This window comes from Budorcas taxicolor, chromosome 4 (genome assembly GCF_023091745.1).
Source record: "Budorcas taxicolor isolate Tak-1 chromosome 4, Takin1.1, whole genome shotgun sequence".
Taxonomy (NCBI): Eukaryota; Metazoa; Chordata; class Mammalia; order Artiodactyla; family Bovidae; genus Budorcas; species Budorcas taxicolor.
In genome coordinates this window covers 115687990-115711290 of record NC_068913.1, presented here as the reverse complement: position 1 = coordinate 115711290, position 23301 = coordinate 115687990, and the positions used below count along the sequence as shown (strand labels likewise).

General features: G+C 44.1%; 1 protein-coding gene across 1 annotated transcript in view; it reads left to right on the top strand.

The window, feature by feature from the left end:
• The window catches only part of RHEB (Ras homolog, mTORC1 binding), a 51961-nt gene that overhangs the window by 11535 nt on the left and 17125 nt on the right, over positions 1–23301 (top strand). Inside the window, exon 2 of the mRNA XM_052638640.1 lies at positions 20401–20472. Coding sequence (XP_052494600.1) covers positions 20401–20472 — 72 coding nt within the window. The remainder of the gene's footprint in view (positions 1–20400; positions 20473–23301) is intronic.

Genomic DNA, 23301 nt, shown 5'->3' with positions numbered 1-23301 from the left:
CCAATGAAGCTCCCAAAAGAGTAATAAGAATTGCCATGGTGGCAGCACCGCCAGGACCTATATGCTAATTACGTGATTTTCAAGTCCAAACACCAGCAACTTTATCACAGAATATGAAATGGCATCTGCGCCTGTGACTATGAAGTCAGAAAGGTGCAACATTTCCCTTAGCTTGGGCCTGGAAGAGAGCTAATAACTCTAATACTGTCCACGAGAGGATTGTACTTGTTCACTTGAATAAATCAGAACTGACCTGGGACGTGATTGTGCAAGATAAAGCATTATGAAATCTTTAGTGCTCACAGTTGAGAGAACCTTTATTCTTAGTTCTAATTTATTTTGAAGTACCAAATTAAATCTTAGAGATCTGTCTTAAACTGATAACTGTCAGAATGCAGACTGTTAAGTACCTTTGACATGAATTGCTGATTGATTTAGAAATATAATTTAATATTTGAAACACAAAGGTCCCAGAATGCTATTTTAGTGTTTTAATAGTTTTAAATATATATTGGGCTTCTGACGAAAGAGAGTTCTACCTAGGGCATCAGAATTTGAAGTCTGAATTGGTGTTGGTTTAGAACAGAAACGCTGAAGATCTTGTACTGTGCTTTGTAGGCGAGTGAGAGCAGGGCAGTCTAAGGATATCAGTATAATTAACTCCTCTGTGTCCTTGGTTGGTTGGTGTCCTGGCCATGATAGAATTGAGTTCCCCCTTACCTCCCTGCTCCCCTCCCCCGTATTTCCTTTTGTTGTGCTTTCATGCTTGCAGAAAGACTCCTCCAGGACTTTTGAAACAGAAATAAATATTTTAACAAGCCGTGTTACGATCCTACTTTTTGCAAGATTCAAAGTTGAATGTTAGCTCCATGATGGCATAGTGAATAATTTGTGAACATGGAGATGAAAATACTGGCTTTTATAGTTCATGGAGTTTTAGGACATGAAAATGCTTTTCTTGGACTAGTATGTCTTGAGTATAAATGCATCTGGGCAGTATTTTGCACGTTCTCAAATCTAAATCACTTTCAGAATTTAAAGAGAAGATATTATAAATACAGGTTCTTTTTAGTCTTGTTCATGATTTAAGTGAGTGAATAAACAACGTAGCTGGCAAAATTCAGCCATGGTGGCTGAATTCAAGATGGAGGAAGATTCAAAATGACCTTGCCAGACTGGACGTGTGTGCTAAGTCGCTTCGGTCATGTGTGACTCCTTGTGACCCCATGGACTTCAGCCTGCCAGGCTTCTCAATCCATGGGATTCTCCAGGCAAGAATACTGGAGTGGGTTGCCGTTTCCTCCCCCGGGGGGGTCTTCCTGACCCAGGATTGAACCCACATCTCTTAGGTCTCCAGCATGGCAGTCAGGTTCTTTACCACGGGTGCCACCTGGCTCTCCATGGCAGGAATGGAAGTGGGAAAGCTCTGGGATTTCTGATCCATCTGTGAGACCCCCTGTAGCCCACCAGGCTCCTGTGTCCGTGGGGATTCTCCAGGCAAGAATACTGGAATGGGTTGCCATTTGCTCCTCCAGGAGATATTCCCAAGCCAGGGATCGAACCCACGTCTCCCACATTGCAGCAGATTCTTGATCGTCTGAGCCACCAGGGAAGTAAGCCCTCTAATCCATCTGCTGACGAGAAATTAGAAGTGAGTATGACCCTGAGTACCCTCAGGAGCAGGAGCGCCTCACTGCAGAGGAGAGCCGTGTAAGAGTTTAGAGCAGAGCATCCCTGGGGTGGCTGCTGAAGGAAAGGTTAAGTCGTGTGTTAACATTTCAGAAGAAATTTGTGCGCATCCAGGCTGAGAGACCTGGATTCATTTTCTGAGCAGTTCAGGTCACCGGTTCTCATCATGAACTCGTGAGACCTAACATTTAGTTGTTCTCGGTTCTGGTGCCCACTTCGAGTGGTGGTCCTTAAACTTGAACTTCAGGAGTTTTGCCTGAGAACATGTGAACATTTTCTGGGGAAAGAGTCCAGGGTTTTATCAGCTCCCCAGAGCACTTCAGTCCCCAAAAGATGGAACCGCTGAAATGACTGGCTGACGAGGACAGTGTGTGGGTTAAGTGCACCACGTTATCCAAGTGCTCATTAAATGTTGGAGTCAACTGTGTCCCTTCCACGGGCCAGGCACTGTGTTCTGAGTCGCCAGGGCTGGGGAAGCCCTGGCCTCTGCTGCCGAGGAACTTCAGTCTAGCGAGGGAGCCGCAGCAGACAGATGGATCACTGCCGCTAATGATCGTTGGCTGGTGTTCTTGAAACATTTACTGGTATGGGATGCCTTAACCTCCAGGAGGTAGCTCAGGAATGAGGACCTAATTGGTGTTAAGACACGGATCGATGCAAATGTTTAAAGAACTTTTGAAGAAATAATCTATATCAATAACCATTTGTGCTGATTGATAAATAGGCTCTATTTCATGTCTTGATTCATTTTCCTAACTTTTTTGTTATTACTAGTTTTAATCAGTCTTAAGCTCCATGTGTTTGTTATATGATTGTGTTATAATTTAGGAATGTCGCTCGTTTGCTTTTCTCCAGCTCTTTCCCACCATGACCCCCAACCTTCTCCCCGGTTTTGGCCCCAGATCTAGCAAAATTCATTCTTCATTGTTGCCAGACATTTAATTGACTGCAGTTTTTTGGTTCTGTTCCTTTGCTTTCCAACTTGGCTTTATCTGTAAATCATTCCATATAGATGAATATCCTGTTGTTGAAATCTTTAGGGAAGCAGTTCCTGGCGTATTTTAGCAGCACTTTGCTTCTTTTTAGTTCAGTAGCCCTGACAGGTAAACAAGATTATTCATTTATGCAACTCAGATCTTCATGTTACAGTATTAAATGCAAGCGTATTTCTTTCCGTTTCCTCAGAGGCATGTGTCTGGTAGCGTGTATGCTCTGTGTGCTCAGGCGTGTCCGACTCTGCGACCCCAGGGACTGTAGCCCTCCAGGCCCCTCTGTCCCTGGGATGCTCCAGGCAAGGATCCTGGAGTGGGTGCCATTTTCTTCTCCAGGGATCTTCCCAACCCAGGAATCAAACCCACGTCTCTTCTGTCTTCTGCACTGACAGGCGGATTCTTTAGCATCAGCTTCTCTTGACAATAGTAAGCACCCAGTGAGCGTTTGAATGAGTAATCATTTTACGAACCAGTCTTACTTATTCTCTTTGTTGTGATCACTGCACCTTAATTTTTTTCTCTCCTAACACCTATTTTTTGAAAATTATTAAGGAAGTGTGAGAAAGAATAAGGTGATGTCAGTCCTGTTTGATTCATAGGAACAAGTGAGATAATGTGAAGATGTTTTGTAAACTCTTTAACATGGTGTCTCACTTGTAGCTTCTGGTGAACAATTAAAATCTGGGTTATCTGCATCACATGCCCTCACGTGACCCTGTGTGTGCTGGAGATGTGGGGATGAGTGTGCCTGTTAGACTCCAGGGAGCACTTGTATAGAACACACCGGAACTCCTTAGACATCCTTTTTAAAATGAGAATGGTGATGTCGGGCTTTGTATTTTTCAAAAGGCTTCCTTGGTGACCCTGATATGTATACATCTCACCCTGCCCCCTCAAAAAAGCAACAATAACCAATGCTACTATTGACAGAACTACACTTTTTTTCCCCCACTAAAATGGGTGTGTACTTTAATAAGCATGTAATTGATATTGTGTGAGGAACACATTGTTAAACAAGCCTTCACACAGTTCATTGTTATTCTAGCCCTTTTAATAGCCATGATACATTCACTCAGGTTGCCATCTCCATTTGCAACCACAGCTGGTTCTGCAGTCTTTCTCTGCCGTTTGCAGACCTGGTCCCCTTATCCCTGTCAGAGAAGCCCCTTCCTGGTACTTCGTCACGTCTTGGCCCTGCAGCACTTGTGGCCAGCAGGGCGCTGCAGAGATGAACATGGGCCAGTGCGAGGCTTCAAGCCATAAAGTAGGCAGCTTCCAGTAGTTTCGGGGGAGACGCTCAGGAGAGGACACGTGGGGAGGGAGAAGCTCGTCCAGCCCTCCCTCTGAGTCGCCCACAGCCACCCACCCGCTGAGGAGCCAGCCAAGCCCTTGTAGAATCCAGAGCAAGTGAAATGGATGTTGGTTTCAGCCACCAAGTTTTGAGGTGTTTGTTGTGCAGTGAGTGATAACTGAAACTAATTTTCTGCAGGTGTGTGTGTGTGTTTATTTATTGATAATTTTTCATGTGAGTTTGAGAATTTAGCTTCAGTAACTATTACTGTATATAATTTTCTTAGCCAAGTTAATATATTAGAGATAATTATTAGAATGTTGGCCAGGATTAAATGAATATCTAGAATATATGGTTAGATAATAAGTCCTCAATAACTGTCATTATTATTACATACCTCTAGATATTCAACATGTATTTTCATTTAATCCTCACAACCATCTCTAAAATAGGTACCATTATTATCTCTGTTTTACAGAGATGAAACAGACCAGGAGAACTGCCTCCTGTCACTTACCTAATAGTCACCGTCCTATCCTGCTTGGTGAAAAAGAGTCAATGTATTGTCTTCCATTTGTTATACATTTTTAAAAATCAGGTTTTGTCTTTCTCTGTCTGACTTCAGTTAGCATAATATCCTCCAAGACAAATACTCTATGATGTATCACTTACATGTGGATTCTTAAAAAATACAACGAAGTAGTAAGTATAACAAAAAAGAAGCCACTCATAGATACAGAGAACAAACTAGTGGTTGCCAGTGGGGAGAGGGAAGTGGGGGGGCCAAGATAGAGGTGGGAGATTAAGAGGTACAAACTAGTAGGTATGAAATGGAAAATATAGTCAGTATTTTATAGTAACTGTAAATGGAGCATTATTTAAAATAGTGAATCACTGTATTATAAATCTCTACCTTCTGTAATATTATATACACCAACTATACATCAATAAAAAAGAAGCTAAATTTTGTTGAGGTTTAATTTATGTATCATAAAGTATCCATTTTAAGTGTAAAGTTAGGTGCTTTGGGCTTTGGTAGATTTATTCACCTGTGTAAAGCCGCTGCTGCAGTCAGAATAAGAACCATTTTCGTCATCCCCCATAGTTCCCTCATACCTCACGCCACTCCCTGGCAAGTGGTGATCTGCTTTCCATTACTCTCAGTTTTTCTTGTTCTGAAATTCACTTAACTAGAATCATGCAATGAATGCTCTTTGTCTGACTTCTTTGAATGAGTATCATGTTTCTGAGAGCCATTCATGTGGTTTCATGTGTAAGCTGCTTCTTCCTGCCAAGTAGTAGTCTGTTGTGTGGACACACCTTGATCTGTTTCTCCAGTCATCTGTTGTCTCCAGTCTTTGACTGCTAAGAATAAAGCTTTGATAAGCGTTCGTTGTGTCTTTGTCAACATGCAGTCACTTCTCTTTGGTGATTATCTTGGACTGAGGTTAGGGCCACATATGTGTTGAGTTTATAGTTTTCTGAGCAACTACCAGTTTCAGCTGCTGTTTTACACGCCCGCCAGCGACAGATGAGACCTGTCCTCATTGCTGCTCACTGTCGTCAACTCTTTTAACTTTGGTCATCCTGATGTGGTTTTGTTGTTAGGCCATGGAAATTTGAATTTCCCAATGACTACTGACTTTGAACATCTTCTCATATACCTCGTGGTTGTTTGTATGTCGTCTTTTGTGAAACGTCTGTTCAAGTGTTTTGCTTTTGTTACTGGGTTCTTTTTATTGAGTTACATATTCTGAACAAAGTCCTTTTTCATATATATATATAATATTTTCTCCTGGTCCATGGCTTCCTTTTCATTTTCTTGTATTTCAAAGAACAGAAATTTGTAATTTTGATAAAGTCCAGTTGATCAGTTTGGTTGTTTATGGTTTAGTCACTTTTTTAAAATCACATGAGGAGTCTTGGCCTACCTGAAGATCATATTTTCTCATTTTCTTATGTTTACTTCTAGAAATTTAATAGTTTTAGCTGAAAAGTGTGGGTCTATGATTCATTTCTAGCTAATTTTTGTGCATAAGGGGAGGCTTAGAATTCTTTTTTAAACTTGAAGTACAGTTACATGCAGTAAAATTTGTCCATTTGGGTGTGTGACCGTGTTAGCAAACACAGTTACGTAGCCGCATGACATGGAACAGTTTTCTCTCAGTCCCCAGAAGGCCCGTATGCCCCTCATAGTCAGCCCTTGCCCCCCGTGTTTGCTGTCCCTGTAGCTTTGTCTTTTCCAGAATGTGATATAAACGGAACCCATTTGAGGTTTATCCGTGTTGTTGTGTCTGTCGGTCATTTAATCCTTCTCTATTGCTGAGTCGTGTTCCTTTGTGTGAATTTCATATAATTGTTTATCCAGTCACCTGTTGAAGGACTTTTGGTGCATTTCCACTTGGGGCAGTTATGAGCAAAGCCGTTAGTGGGTAATGCTTGCAAGTTTTTGCGTGACCTTTTTCATTTATCTTGGATAAATGGCTTAAGAATGGGACTGTTGGGTCATCTTATAAATGTACGTTTTATTTTTTAAAAACTTTTTAAACTGTACCATTTTAACTGTACGTTTTGCATCCCCTCCAAACAGATCAGTTGCTCCACATCCTCTCCAGTACTGGCATTGTCAGTATTTTTTATGGTAGGCGTTTTTAATTAGACATTTCAATCACTGGTTATATTTGCATTTTCCTAATGAAAAATGATAAGCATCTTTTCTTGAGCTCACTTCCCATTTGAACATTTTCTTTGTTAAAGTGTTCAAATCTGTTGTTCATCCACTTAATTGGGCTATTTGTTTTCTCACTGTTAAATCGTGAGGGTTTATTACATACCCTGACTCATGCCCTTTGTCAAATAGTATGTTTTGCACCTGTTTTCTCCAGGTCTGTGGCTTGTCTTTTTCACTCCCTTAACAAGATTTATCACTGACCATTTTTCATTTTGATGAAGTCCACTATATCCTTTTTTATTTATGGAGTACACTTTTGAAATCTTGACTCAGAGTCACAAGGATTTTTCTCCTATGCTTTCTTCTGGAAGTTTCATAGTTCAGGTGTTACAGGTTGGTCTGTGATCTGTTTTCTCATCCTAGATTTGATATGAGGTGCGGCGGGTTCTTTCTGTTTTAATATTGATACCGGTTGTGGCAGCACACTTCTTTGGAAAAGGTTCTTCTCCCTTGAGTTTTCTTGTACCTTTAGCCAAAATCAGCTCATCATTTATGCATCTGGGTTCATTTCCAGGGCCTTCATTTTGTTCCATTCATCTGTGTATTGTCTTTATGCCAGCCAATACCACACTGAAGTTTTTGTTTACCTTACAGATGAATTTTCCCTTTCCCTCCCTTTTTTTTCTTGGTTTTTAATAAATACTTACTTTGAAGCAGATTAAAATCTGCATTTTTCGTTTCTAGTCCATTTTTCAGAATTTCATCCTGACCTTCCTGGTCTTTCATCTTCTCATATCCCTCTTATGACTGGAAATTCTCTGGTTTTGTTTTGTTTTGTTTTAAAATAGGATTAAGTGGAAAACCTTTCGTGGTTCCTTTTTTTAAGGGAAAAAAAAAGCAACAACACTCTGCAGTCCTATGGAGGGTGTGTGTGTACTTTTCACGTGGGTGCTTTTCTCTCCAGGATCCTTGTAGGTGGCAATCAGGGTTATCGCACTGACATCTTTTTTAGATTGTCAGAGTCTTACTGTGGTGGTCGTAATTTGGGAAAAGCTTTATTGACTTTGGAATGCTGTACTGGGATTTAGTAATCATTTATAAGTGATTACTGTAATCACCTATGCTTTGTCTTTGTGATTTCAAGTAGTCATCACACACGTGAGAACTTAGGGCACAGCAGCGTCCTGGGGTTCACACGATCATCTGAATTCGAATCCTGAGCCTTAACCCACAAGTGCTCTTCCTACTGTTTGCTTGGTGCCAGGATGTACTGTGCTTTTCAGTTTCTAGTGCACTCATCAACCCCTGCCCCCGAGACTGGTTAAGAGACGATGTTTCTTAGAGTAAGAGGAGTCCTGGAAGTGGGAAGAGATGATTACGCAGTGGTGAGTGCTTTTTGCCCTGAAGATATAACCACAGTTATTCCACTACTTCCTTGAAATATATTTTATGTGAAATAGAAATGTATTTCAAAAGATGTTACCTAGGGTATTTTTTAACAAGGGGTTTGTGAAAAAGTTTTTTTCATAATCACTTTATTGTGTTTAACCTGTTATTTTCGTAAGTTTTTTGTCTTTTAATTTTATTTACTTATTTCGGCTGTGCTGGGTCTGCATTGCAGCATGGGCTTTCTCTAGCTGCAGCGGGGGCTTCCCACGCACTGGCTTCTCTTGTTGCAGAGCGCAGGCTCTAGGCGAGCAGGTTCCGTAGTTGTGGCGCCTGGGCTTAGTTCCTCCACAGCCTGTGGGGTCTTCCTGGATCAGAGGTCAAACCTGTGTCTTCTACATTGGCAGGAGGATTCTTCACCCCTGGGCCACCAGGGAAGCCCCCTTTTCATAAGTTTTTAAAAGTAGAAGTGATGCCTTGGATGATCTCTGGAAACTCTTGGCATATTTTTGTTACAGTCTTTGGAGTCTTTATAAGATTAATCTCGTCTATTCCAATTGCTCTGATCGCTGTTTTTTCTTAGCAGTGAGGGTTTTGTGTGGTTAGGAATTTGGGATTGCAGGTTGGTTTTAGAGTTGGTCTCCTCTTGCTTCCCCTGCCATCCATCTTTACCACTCCTTTCTTCGGGGTTCTTTCATGAGCCTTCATCTGGCCCCTGTCCAAGACCCTCTTGTGAGGTGCTTGTTTGGTTCCTGGTTCAGTTCAGTTCAGTCACTCAGTCGTGTCCAACTCTTTGCCACTCCATGGACTGCAGCATGCCAGGCTTTCCTGTCCTTCACCAACTCCCAGAGCTTGCTCAAACTCATGTCCATTGCATCAGTGATGCCACCCAACCGCCTTATCCTCAGTCATCCTCTTCTCCTCCCCCCTTCAATCTTTCCCAGCATCAGGGTCTTTTCCGATGAGTTAGTTCTTCACATCAGGTGGCCAAAGCATTGGAATTTCAGCTGTGATGTCAGTCCTTCCAGTGAATATTCAGGACTAGTTTTCTTTAGGATGGACTGGTTTGATCTCCTTGCCGTCCAAGGGACTCTCAAGAGTCTTCTCCAACACCACACTTCAAAAGCATCAATTCTTCGACACTCAGCTTTCTTTATAGTCCGGCGCTCATATCCATACATGACTACTGGAAAAACCATAGCTTTGACTAGGCAGACCTTTATCGGCAAAGTAATGTCTCTGCTTTTCATATGCTGTCTAGGTTGACCATAGCTTTTCTTCCAAGGAGCAAGTGTGTTTTAATTTCATGGCTGCAGCCACCATCTGCAGTGATTTTGGAGCCCAAGCAAATGAAGTCTGCCACTGGTTCCTGGTAGGGAATCTGTGACTGTGTCCTGTCCTGTCCCTTTTGCCACCCCCATCCCAAACAGACAGAAATATGGACCCGCCACTCCCTGCTTGGTGGGCAGCTTTCTTTTAAGTTTCTGGCTCTGGGGTCTTCTGAGGATCATTCAAGACAGTAACTAGAAGGCATCCTGATGTTTGTTTCTTTTACAAAGACCTAAGTCCCTTGAGAAATTCTACTTCCAGGTTATGTCAGTTACAAGTGGGTGTAGAGTCAAGTGATGAGTAATGTTTCTTAAAGCAGAGAAGACTGCTATCACTCTAAAATTCAAATTTATCAAATAGAAGAGGAGTGATCTGAGTGATCTTCAAAAGAAGATACTTAAATTTTCACTTCTAACTGCAGTAATATTGTAATCAGTTAGGATGATTTTGACTGCAAAGTAATTTATCTTGTGCTAGCTTCAAGAATAAGAAAAGGGTGCATGTTCATACTAGGTTGCTTCAGTTGTATCTGCCTCTTTGCAACAGACTGTAGCCTGGTTTAGGCTCCTCTGTCCATGGGATTCTCCAGGTAAGAATACTGGAGTGGGTTGCTCTGCCCTCCTCCAGGGTTTCTTCCTGACCCAGGGATCGAACCTACATTACTTATGTCCCCTGCCTTGACAGGTGGGTTCTTCACCACTAGCGCCACCTGGGAAGTCCAAGGAAAGGGTATTTGTTCTTGTAAATGGAAGACTGGAGGTTGAGTGAGTGGGCCGTCAACTCAAGAACGGAGTTTGTTCCATCTCTTTCTGCCATCCTTGACCTTGATCCAGTGGTTCTCAAACTTGTGGCCCACTAAAATCACTCGGAGAGCTTTTAAAAATCCCCACCCCAACTGCAGCTTTACTAATTTAATGAGAATTGCTTGGGAGTGAGGTCCTGCCAATAGTTTTTGGAATTCCCTACGTAATTCTGGATTGCAGCTAAGTTTGAGAACCAGAGTTCTAAACTTCAGAGCTTGGTTTGGAGATCAGGAATGGCTTCCCTGGTGGCTCAGAGGTTAAAGCGTCTGCCTCCAATGTGGGAGACCTGGGTTCGATCCCTGGGTCGGGAAGATTCCCTGGAGAAGGAAATGGCAACCCACTCCAGTATTCTTGCCTGGAGAATCTCATGGAGGGAGGAGCCTGGTAGGCTGCAGTCCATGGGATTGCAAAGAGTCAGACACGACTGGGCGACTTCATTTTCACTTTTTCACTTTTGGAGATCAGTATCACCAGGGAGCTTGGTAGAAATGGAAAATCCCACACCCCACCCCAGATCAACTAGATTAACAATCTACACTTTAACATGGTCCCTGGGAGAACTCCTTGTTCTTCAGCATTAGGGAAACCCTCCTGATTTTCAAACTTCAAACAAGCTGGAATCCCTGGAGGAGTTAGAAAAATACTGACACGTGGGCCCACCCCAGGAGACTCTGATTCATGGGGGTCCTGATGTGTTCCTTATATCCTGGGTTTAGTTGTTGCATCCCACAGGATTCAGGCATTCATTTGTCCCCTGTTATTTCCTGTAAGTTGGCAGTTACATCTAACAGTTGGGTTAGATTTAAGTGGTTTCTTTTTCTTTTTCCTTCCCCAACCTTCTTAAAATTGCTTCCAGGTTAAAGGTCTCTGTTTGCATCAGGAGACCCATAATATCTGGTTATTTCTCTTTTTGTGGCGTTAATAGCTGCTCCTTATTGTTGCTTAGATCCATTCATTCATTAGTTTAAAAAATCATGGTAATTGTTGATTTTATCCTTTTGTTTACAAGGAACAGATGCATATTTTCTCTAAATATACTGCATTTATTGTGCTTATCTTTTTTTTTTTTTTTTTAATATACTCCTCACTGTTAGAACTTACATGCCAGAGAAAGGTTTCTGTCTGTTTGGTGATAGATCCCAGTGCCTGCAAACACGCCTGGAACGTGTGTGCTCTATGCTCAGCCCTGTCCGACTCTTAAAGCCCGCCAAGAGCTGCTTAATAGATATTTGAGTAGATTAATGAATTAACCCATAGTCAGGGCTTTGAAAACTTGGGCTTCAGAGTAGAATGAAATGTTATCAAGCTTGACATCGTAGAAAATACAACTGTTTGGATGCAGAACTGGGAGGGGGAAAGGTGCTTGGACAGGTTGAGGGGCGCACCTCATTTTACAGAGTGGCTAGCCCAGCGCTTCTGTCTCTAACTCCTGAAACTGGAAGTCAAGGTTTCAATGCCAGTTGTTGCTGCTGGTCGCTCAGTTGTGTTCGACTCTTTGCGACCCCCATGGACTGCAGCACGCCAGGCTCCTCTGTCCTCCACGATCTCCTGGAGTTTACTCAAACGCATGTCCATTGAGTCGGTGATGTCATCCAACCATCTCATTCTCTGTTTCCCCCTTCTCCTCCCACCTTCAATCTTTCCCAACATCAGAGTCTCTTTCCGTTGATTCGGCTCTTCACATCAGATGGCCAAAGTGTTGGAGCTTCACCTTCAGCATCAATCCTTCCAGTGAATATTCAGGGTTGGTTTCCTTTAGGATTGACTGGTTTGCTCTCCTTTCAGTCCAAGGGATCCTCAGGAGTCTTCTCCAGCACCACAGTATGGAAGCTGGGGTAATGTCACCATTTAGCTCTGGGGAGTGGGCGGGGAGAACAGAGCACCTGCAGCTGGGTAGCCGTGCAGCCTCTGGTCCCTGCAGAGATAGACATCCAGAAGTCCCAGCGTGGTGGCTCAGGCCAGGGGTTTCTTGGGATTGTTCTGAGTTGTAGGCTTCACTGTTCCTTGATTTCTTTTGTAAAATGAAAGCACTGCTTCTCTTCTTCATTGCTTCCATAGCTTTAGCCTCTGTTTTCCTGACTTTTAACTAAAAGCTCCTGACACCAGAGGCTGCACACTTTTTGTCAGGTATTGTGGTCATGGAGGACACAGCGGCCACACGCGTCCCCACGGCTGCGTTTCCCTTGGGCTAGCGGGTGGAGCTTTAAGTCACAGGTCCGTTCATGTCTCGCGACTCCTCTCCGGTCCAGCAGGCAGCACCCAACAGCTGCAGCGCCCAGCCAGGGCTCTCTCCAGCCCTGAGAACAGAAGGGGAACGTGAGATAGAATATACTGCCTGAGGTTTTTAAACAGACTTAGTAAGTATTCCAGAGGTGTGTGAAAACCAGATGGATTGGAGAGGGAGAAACGAAGAGGGAGTTCAGAAGTGTCTCAGGGAGACGGCGAGGCGGTGACCAGGAGAAGGTGGGGTCTGGAGCCAGGGGCTGGCACTGTGGGAAGGAGGGTGTGCTGAGCGCACACGTTAGCCTCCAGGCAACGGCGTGGAGAGGGCTGGGCAGGTGAGCTGCTCACTCTGGGGTGAATGGAAGACCCGGGCTCGCGGCTGTGACTTTGAAGGCTCAGCTTCAGCTGGTAATCAGGGTTGTATGCTAGTTCCCGGCCCAGTATGCTGCTGCTAAGTCATTTCAGTCGTGTCCGACTCTGTGCAACCCCATTGACGGCAACCACCAGGCTCCCCCGTCCCTGGGATTCTCCAGGCAAGAACACTGGCGTGGGTTGCCATTTCCTTCTCCAATGCGTGAAAGTGAAAAGTGAAAGGGAAATCGCTGAGTCGTATCCGACTCTTAGCGACCCCATGGACTGCAGCCTTCCAGGCTCCTCCATCCATAGGATTTTCCAGGCAAGAGTACTGGAGTGGGGTGCCATTGTACTTCTGATCTGAGCTGCTTGGAGGAACTGGAGGATTGGGGAAGACCCTTCAGGCTGCAGGAGGTAGTTGATTTGGAATGGTCGGATTTGAACTTGTGGCGGAGGGGGGGGGGGGTGTTGGGTGTTGGGTATTAAACTTCGGGCTGCAGCAAATGAGTTGGGGGGGTGGTTGTTAATATTCCCATCTGGGACTTAACTGCCTGGTGGTCCACTAGTGAAGAATCCACCTTTCAATGCAGGGGATTCAGGTCTGATCTCTAGTCGGGGAGCTAAGTAAGACCGCACATGGCGCGGGGCAGCTAAGCCCCCAAGGCCACAACCAGGATTCCACTTGCAACAACCTGATGCAGCTAAAAATAAATATATTTAAAAAAATAAACTCTTATCCAGGAGGTTTGGATGGGCTCAAGAATTTGCATTTGTAATAAATTACTCTGTGATGCTGCCAGAACCACACTTGACTGCTTTGCTAGGGAAGGGACACCCCTAGAAAGGATTCCTAAAGAGGGGACTGGGGGAGGGGTCGCAGCTGGAGACTTGCCAGCCAACACAGCTACAGCTGAGCTCAGCAGGCTCAGGAAAAGGCCAAAGATTAGATTGAGATCAGAGGGTTTATCAGCAAGCCCAGAGAAAGGAAATCAGCGGGTTCTGATAAAAGAGCATTGCATCTTAGCGCATAGTGATTTATCCTGGGGCTTAAACCATAGGGAAGGAGGTGAGCCGTGGTAGAGATTGGAGATTCAAGAGAATCAGAGAGTCATGTGCCTCTAACTTTTTTTCAACCTGTAGTAAGAAACACATTTTACCCCAGTCATAAGCGTTTATGTAACTGTTAAGTTTCTTGGCGACTTTATTATTTGCAGTCCACTCCGGTGTGCCTGTTTCTTTAAAAACAGTGCTGGTCATAGCTCTGTTGAGTATATTGATTTCATGATCTAGTGAAGTAATGACCCCTAATTGGACAACATTGCTTCCAGAGATGGGCTGGATTAGGTGATGGGAGTCAGAAGGTGAGGGCGCTGGGAAGTGCAGATGTTGGAGGTGGAGTTATCTGGGTGTTTTGTGGTTTGGAGATGGTTATTGGTAGCAGGACCAGTGAGTTTGGACAGCTCATATGCATGGTCATCAAAGTCCTGTGTGCTAAGTTTAAGGACTCGGGGAAAATGAAAGCAGTTCTTGGCATGGGTTGTGTCCCAGATCCATGACTTTGGTCCTGATGGACCCTTCTTCCCAAGGACTTGACAGCCTAGCAGATTGAAACCTACTCCTCCTCATTTTATCCCTGCTCTTTAGGGTCAGGGAAGGGATAGGGAGTGATACATAAGTGTTTTTCTTTTTGGAGAATAAACATGAAAAGTCATTCAAAACTAATCTGAAAGCTACTAAAACATTTGTATAAATAGTGCCCATTTTGTAACAGTCTTGAAGTGCGAGACTCAGTTAACAGCCTTGAAGGTTTGTCTTCTGTTGTGAAAATACTGGGTGAAAAAATTTAGTATGCTGAATCACCATTGCAAAATACATATAAATATGGCAATGCTATTTTTGATCTGGTAAAAAAGTTCAGAAGAAACTTTTTGAAAATAATTTTTATGATTTTTAAAACTGAGGTGGTTCTTAGTTTGGAGGGAGGCTATTTGGAAGATAGTTGTGGGGCACTGAAATATGTTATTTTCAAACCTATTTTAAAGATAGTACTGTTATAAAGTGAATGATTTATGTCTCTATTGGTAAACCCTCATCTCTTCACGCGCTGCTTTTCCTTTTCTCTCAGATCACTCCTGTATTGTTTTCATACAACGTCTCTCCAAAGAGTTGATCTGGAGTTGAGATTCTCTTCAGATTTGAAACTTAATGCACCTTCTGAGAGCATGACCATTGTTGAACCATCTTCAGGAAATAACTAGTGTTTCAGAATCCAGATTGGATTAGGGCAAAAGCCAAAGTCAGTGTGTGAACTTACTATGAGGCCAGACTTTGAAAGGTGCTCAAGTAAAGAGCACAATTTGCAATAGGTTAGCAAAGACTCCTGTAGCTGCTGCAGGCAGACTGCATGTGGACTTGACCAGGGAGCTGAATGGCCAGTTTGGAGGAGGAGGTTGGTGAGGGCACCTCTCAAAGCCAGGAGTGACTAGAACCAGGACTGAGAGCACTGTGAGTACTGGCGTTTGCTTACTGAGAACAGGTATCGTTTAGTGCTGACTTGTAAAGATTTTAGCCCTGGTTAGCTTATAGTTCTACTTTGGAATGGAAACAGTAGACCACTGTGTCAGGTCTGCAAATAGAACCTTCCTGTTCCTTCTTAAGTATTTAATGATCTCCCCTTAGGGGGAGAGTCCAAGGATGAAAGACCCTAAGGAGACCTAGCTTTTCCTCAGTCCCACTTCTGCTCATTCTGAGTGGAGTCCAGCTTGCTCCCTGGGGAGCTGGGGTTTCAGCTCTCGCGCCCCAATTGCTCCCGAAGAGGAGAGCTTGGCGTCAGCCTGCCGGTGGCCTGAGCTGAACTGCGTTGTCTGCTTTTGTCAGAGTAGTTACTTGTGTTTTCCAGTTAAATGTCCGTTAAGCCTGTCAAGTACCTTAGGCCCTTTATAAAGATGTGAATAGGGAACTCTCACCGGATATGTGCCAGTAATCATCATTTTTCAGTGTGGTCTGCTGGTTGTCTGTACCTGTGATTTTGCACTTAATCTCATGCTGTCTTGTTTACTGTGTGTAAAAGAAGTGAAGACGTGTTAGTTGCTCAGTCATGTCCAGCTCTTTGCGACCCCATGGACCGAGGCCGCCAGGCTCCTCTGTCCCTGGGATTCTCCAGGCAGGAATTCTGGAGTGGGTGGCCATTGCCTTCTCCAGGGGATCTTCCTGACCCAGGGACTGAACCCGGGTCTCCTACATCGCAGGCAGATGCTCTACTGCATGAGCCACCAGGGAAGCCCTCATGGTGTGTGACCTTCCAGTTTGGTCGTCACTTCGCAAATTGACTCAATAATTTATGAGGCTGTTTCCCCTCACCCCCCACCCCCCACCCCTGCAAGTAACGCTATTGAGACTTCTCTGGTGCCAACCCACTGTGGTTTGTTACTATCTAATCCAGTGTTTCCTACTGATTTCCCTCTTTGGGGAAGCTTAACACGTATAGCATAGCATACCTTCTTTCTTTCACTGGTTTTAATCTAATTCTACTTTGAAAAAGTTATAAACATCATTTTTAATTCCTTTTTAAAAAATTCTTCAAAACTTTTCAGCCTTGCTGACTTATAAAAGAGGTGTATGTTTGTTTATTTTCCTTCTTGATGCTTTCATTGCATAAAAGAGTTTTGTTATATTTTGAGCTAAATGTTCCTTAAGGGGTTAGTATCTCACCTGACGTAGGCCAGGTGTTACCATCTCCCTCATCAAAATTTTCTCAAAGTCAGAACATTTCCTCCATGGACGTACTCTTCCCTCTTAAAATACACAGTTGCAAATGAGCTAAGGCTGGGTTGTGTGTGTGTCCCTTTAGGAAAAATAAGCATACAGGCATGCAGGGCAGTGGGCACACCGCGGTGCCAGTGCAGCATGGTCCCTTCTGCCCGCAGTGCGCCTGGAGAGGGTGGCATTGCCAGGTGACCTCTGCAGCTATGTGTCGCCGGCAGGCTGGCGCTCGGGCACCAACACAGACTAGACACCTGTTTCTTACTAGGTTGCTGCAAACATAATTGCAATTTCGGATGGTGAATATTAAATCATTACAACTAGGCTCAAACACGTCTTTATTAATCAAAATGGGAACCATTACAATCAACACATTTTCACCAATGAGAGCTAAGTTTGTTTATTCCTGTGGTGTGAAAACCTGTTCTCCGGGATTCGATGAACTCATGGAAAGCATTTTCTGCCTCCTGCTGGTTGTGGAAGCGTTTTCCCTGCAGAAAGTTCTCAAGATACTTGAAGAAGTGGTAGTCTGTTGGCGAGAGGTCAAGTGAGTATGGCAGATGAGGCAAAACTTTAGCCCAACTTGTTCAGCTTTTTGAGGTGTTTGGTTGTGCAGTCGGGCGTCGTCATGGAGAAGAATTGGGCCCTTTCTGTTGACCAGTGCCGGCTGCGGGCCTTGCAGCTTTCAGTGCCTCTCATCGATTTGCTGAGCGTGCTTCTCAGATGTAATGATTCGCCGGGATTCAGAAAGCTGTAGTGGACCAGACAGGCAGCAGACCACCAGGCAGTGACCGTGACCTTTTTTGGTGCAAGTTTGGCTTTGGGACGTGCTTCAGAACTTCTCAGTCCAACCACTGAGCTGGTCACTGCCGGTTGTCGTATAAAATCCACTTTTCATCACACATCACAACCCAATAGAGAAATGGCTCGTTTGTTGTTGCGTAGACTTAAGACAACACTTTAAAATGACAATTTTTTGAATTTTGGTCTGCTCGTGTGGCACCCGCTTACTGAGCTTTTTCACCTTTCCAATTTGTTTCGAATGCCAAATGACCATAGAATGGTCAGCATTGAGTTCTTCAGGAATTTCTCATGTACTTGTAAGAGGATCAGTTTCAAGGATTGCTCGGCACTGGTCCTTGTCACCTTCTGGTTGCTGGCGACTGTGCTCCTTGTCTTCCAGGCTCTCGTCTCTCATTTGCGAAACTTCTTGAACCACCACTGCACTATACGTTCGTTAGCAGTTCCTAGCCCAGATGCATTGTTGATGGTGCAAGTTGTCGCCATTGCTTTATGACCCATTTTGAACTAGAATAAGAAACTGCTTGAATTTGCTTTTTGTCTAACATCATTTCCCTAGTCTAAAATAAATATGAAATAAACAGCACATAATAAGTCATTAGTAAAAAAGCATAAAGCAAGAAACACACATTAAAATGATGTATAACATAACCATATTTATTCCAATATCAGATGGAAAATTCCAGCAGTGCAGAACCGCAGTTACTTTTGGACTAACATGTTGACCTGTTTCCTAGTCATGTATATGAATTGACATCTTTTGTGGTCTGAGTGTGAGCGTGCCCATCAAAGGTCTGAGCACATGTGTTTACAGTGTGTCAGGCACTGTGCTTGTCTTGGTAGACTGATTAGTGAAAGAAGATCCTTTCAGACAACTTTTCAGCAGGAAGAAGAAAGAAAACAAGACCACTATGAGAGAGTGACTGGCAGGGAGTGGGTGCACCTCCGGTTGGGCGGTCTTAGAGAGGGATGTTTGAACTCAGGCCACAAAAACAATAAAAGTGTGTACATTCAGAGATGGGGGTGGGCGGCTGGGACAAAGGCATGAAGGCACCAGAACTTGGTGAACATGGAAGGATCTGACTGGAGCTTGGGGGTGGATATGAAGATGGAAGGATACGACCGAGCTTCCCTGGTGGCTCAGATAGAGAACGTCTGCCTGAACCACAGGAGACCCAGGTTCTGTCCCTGAGTCGGGAAGATCCCCTGGAGAAGGAAATGGCAACCCACTCCAGGACTCTTGCCTGGAAAATCCCATGGATGGAGGAACCTGGTAGGCTACAGTCCACAGGGTCGCAAAGAGTCAGACACGACTAAGTGACTTCACTCACTTGGGGGTGAGGGTGGGCGCAGCAGATGAGATAGGGATCCCTGGTGGACAGAGCCTGGGACCGTGGGCTGTGGTTCGGAGGTGGGGCTTATTCTGATGGCAGTGAGGGTTTTAAGCAAGACAGTAACACTTAATTTTCAGAAGCTCTTGTAGACTGCTTTGTAGAGAACAATTTCCGTTTTTAGGCATCCTAAAGATGCTCTGAACTGTGCTTACTGCACATGCGTCCAGAGAGGCCTGCCAGCTTGGGGGCTTTTCTCGTCATCTCCCACAGCCCCGACTTTGAAGCGCGTGTGTTTATTAGTTGGAGCGTGTGGGGACTGCCTTTGGTGTGTAAGTCTGAGCCCCACCTCTCTTCTCTGTGGTCTGGAGGGAGGTGGGCCCCACAAGTGTGAAACTAGTCTTATCAGACTGCTCTCCTTGGCCCTCCCTGCATGTACTTTGAGGTAGAAGTTCCATGAGATAACGGCAGGCCCGTAAGATGGGTGTTTAATAATGCTCTAAGAATGTAAGAGAAGGAAGGGTTTGGGGTGAAATTAGGGAGGGACCACTTCCTGTTTCCTGCTGATAAAATCAGTCTGCCCTCCATATTCGCAGTTGCTACATCCAGGGGTTCAGCCAACCTCGGATGGAAAATATTGGGTTGGGTTGGACGAATTCCAGAAAGTTCCACAAAGCAGAACTTGAATCTGTTACACACTGACAACTATTTACATGGTATTTGCTTTCTATTATTGGGTATTATAAGTGATCTGGAGGTGTCCGTTGTCTTCTCGTATTCTCTTCCATTCTAGTCTGTTACAGGGTATCGGGTATAATTCCCTGTGCTGTACAGTGGGACCTTATTGTTCAGAGTTTATCTCTGCTAGTCCCAGACTCCTCATAGATCCCCGCCCCACCTTCCCCCTTTGGTAACCATACGTTTGTTTTCTGTGTCGGTGAGTCTATTTCTGTTTTGCAAGTTCATTGATACTCTACCAGCTTTACATGAGGGACTTAGAGTTTTGGTGTCTGAGCGGAGTCCTGGAGCCAGTCCCCTGGGACTCAGCAGGACGGCTGCAATGTGGCCTTGCCCTCTTTCTTCACAGGGTCCCTGTTCTCAAGCCCCCCAGGAGAAATTGACTGACAGCAGAGGGGGAGAGAGCTGAAGGCTGGCTCTTGTTTCGTTAAAGTAGACTTTTATCGCATATTTTCAGATATTGTGTATGTGTGTTTGTCGCTCAGTCATGTCCAATTCCCATTGACTGTAGCCCACCAGGCTACTCTGTCCATGGGATTCTCTAGGCAAGAATACTGGAATGGGTTGCCATTCCCTTCTCCAGGAGATCTTCCTGACCCAGGGATCGAACCCAGGTCTCCTGCATTGCAGGCAGATTATTTACTGGGGAAGCCCCTGTTCAGATTATCCTCTTTAAAAGCTATGCTTGATAACACTTATAACATCCATAAATTAAAGAACTCAAAGAAACTAATCATGCTGTTTTAATTTTATGTTCGTAATTAATAAACAGATTTCAGGGACACCAGAGGAAATTAGCTTAGACCTTATTTAAAGGTTTGTTTACTTTTAAAAACTGTGTGATATGCTTATTGGTGTGTACTGTTTGTTAGTATCACAGACATGTTTAATTCATAGTAGCTTCATTGCTTAAATTCCTATTGTATATATGAAATATATTTCTTCTTAGACTATTTTTGGTAAAATAGTAAAATTATTTTTTTTTACCTTAATATACCGATACATACTGATCTGTTGCTCTCTTTTATAGGGAAATCCTCGTTGACGATTCAGTTTGTTGAAGGCCAATTTGTTGACTCCTACGATCCAACCATAGAAAATAGTAAGTATTGTTTTCAGGGATTTATAAGCTGAGAAGCCTGCTTTTTGCTTATCAGCAGCCACTGTGTATTCCTGGAGGCTTTGATTGCAAAGAGTATTCAGTTAAACCTATAGATCTCCAGCTGGGGGCCCAGAAAAACTTCCACAGCTTTACCCGTTTCACACGGAATGAATCTTACTTCACACTGAATGAATGATGTCCAGATGCCATTGTCTCGACGTTGTTACTCATTCCCACAGGATGCAGTTCCACACTGGAACCTCCTGTTAGAGACGCTGCTGTATGGAAAGAGAGTATGCGGTCTTCTTTCCCCATCTCAGCGGTAGCCGTTTCTAGCGATTCCAGGCTTGAAAGGATGAAAACACTCCAGCTCCTTTGTACCTTACTTTTGTAGACGCTCTAGTCCCCACAGCCCCTTCCAGCTCTAAAGACTTGAGAGGAGGCCGTGGAGAGCGGGCTGTTTCAGGATTGGAGCGAGCCCTTGCAGTGTTTTCTGAAAAGTCGTATCCAGAGCTCGTTGGCGTTTCAGGCCATGTGCAGAAAAAAGCCCCCAAGACCAGAACCAGCCTCAGCCTTTACTTTGTCCAGTATCAATTTATGATTTCAGAATCTTCCTGAAGGATTCTAGGCCCATGGCCCAAGCCTAGATCGCGGGAACAGGGAAGAGAACCCGGAATGCTTCCATCCTGGGAAGCGGGTGTTTTGGACGCTGGTCTTATTTCAGGCTGTCTTAGAACCCTAGGCCCAAGACTTGAGGTTCTTGACACCATGACTTACCTAGAATCTCCCGAGGAGCTTACAGATTTAAAGCTGAGATTGTCAAAGTCTGATTGACATGTTAGACTGAAGCTGACTTAACAGCCAGGTTCATGACTCTTAACAGCTGGATTTGAAGACTTCTCCTGCCAAAAAAGAGGCTCATGATGGATTTGACACACAGTGGCCTGCATGTCAGAAAGGCCTCACTGTCTTTTTGTATGACTTATGAGCAAAGAATGATTTTTACGTTTTTTAATATTTGAAAAAGTCAAAAGAAAAAGAATGCCGGTGACATGTGAGTGTTGCGTGAAATTCAGATTTCAGGATCCATCAAGTTTTATCGGAACATGGCCCTGCCAAGACGCTGTGCTCCACTGTCTCTGGCCGTCTCAGCTCTACGGTTGCAGAGCTGTTGAGTGGCTGCCTCAGAGACCATCTGGCCTGAAGAGCCTGAAATAGTTACTGTCTGGCCCCTTTCAGACAGAGTTTGCCAGCCCCTGGCTTAAAATACTCAACTGTCCTTTACGTCCCAGCATGCTGGTGGCAGGGAAGGAAGCCTGTAGGTTGCTGAGCTAACTCTGGGCAGATCCGAGTTTGAGGTAACCCCTGCCAGTCTCGGGAAGGAGGTATCCTGACTCCATCCTGTGTTGATGTGTTTAGCTGGCATCAACTAGTGTGCCAATGTGAGGAGCAGATTCATCTGAATGTTACATGCACAAGCTTGGTTGCCTCAGCGTCAGAATAAGGACAGAATAACCCATGACCTTGCCCTTAATATTTGCTATACGTAACAATTTCGAAGTTTGTGTCCTTAAAGAGCTAAGGCTCATTGGGGAATTTTATCTATAGAAGACAGTTTTCATGGCAAGCTCTGCCCTAAAAGTGGTTCTACTAATTGTGTAGCTTTGTGCCATTTAAAATTGAATTGGAAGGAAAGTCATGTTGTATATAAATACATTTTCTTTGTATGTAAGTAATGGACCTGATGAAAGTGGGACTTTCTTACCTTGATGCTATCTCAAAACCAAAATATAATCCTACCTTGAAGGCTGTCAGCATCATCTTTAATCACATTTTTAATATTTTCCTAACACTTAGTATTCAGTAATAAAGATTGAATTCTCAGTATTTATTAAATTTTTTGGCAAGAGCAGAAATGATTGTCCGAGTATGAGTCCCTTTAAAGTTCATGAGGTGGGACCTCCCTGGTGGTCCAGTGGCTAAGAGTTCTCCTGCCAGCACAGGGGACGCAGATTGGATCCTTCGTCCGGGAAGATTTCACATGCCACAGAGCGACTGCTGAGCCCTTGCTCCAGAGCCCACGCTCCGCAACAAAGGAAGCCAAGCACCGCAGCCAGAGAGGAGCTCCTGCTCACCACAGCTAGAGAAAGCCCATGCAGCGGTGAAGACCCAGCACAGCCAAAAACAAATAATAAAAAAAAAAATTTTAAGTTTATGAGGCATATACAGACATCACGTTCCGTATATGAGGCTTCTGACCAAGTAACACAGTGAGAAACCCTCCACCCTTTCCCCCACAATGTAGCGGAAGAAAATTGCTCAGAGAAACCAAGGAACGAACAAGAAAATGGTTGTCATAAACGTGTTGGTAGCATCATAAACGAATGTGTGGTTTTACGGTTTTAAAAAACACTACTCTAAATCTGGGAATCGCTATACCTAACTTTATAATCTAGTCCAAGTTGTTGCTAGCAGACATTCAGTAGTAACACATCTCTGAAGTATGACTGCAAAAGCAAAAATTCTGGGACTCGGTCATCTTTTAACAGGGGTTTAAGAGAATAGCATCAATAAAACCATGGTAATATTTTCTAGTTTGAGGAAATTTCTAGACCTGCTCTGCCAATGTGCTTTCTTATATACTGTAGTGTTACTCCCACAACTCAATTCAAACTAGATTGATGTGATGAAATGTGACGGTGATGTTGGTTCAGTTGCTCAGTCGTGTCTGACTCTTTGGGACCCCCTGGGCTGCAGCACGCCAGGCATCCACGTCTTTCACTGTCTCCCGGAGTTTGCTCAAACTCGTGTCCGTTGAGTCGGTGATGC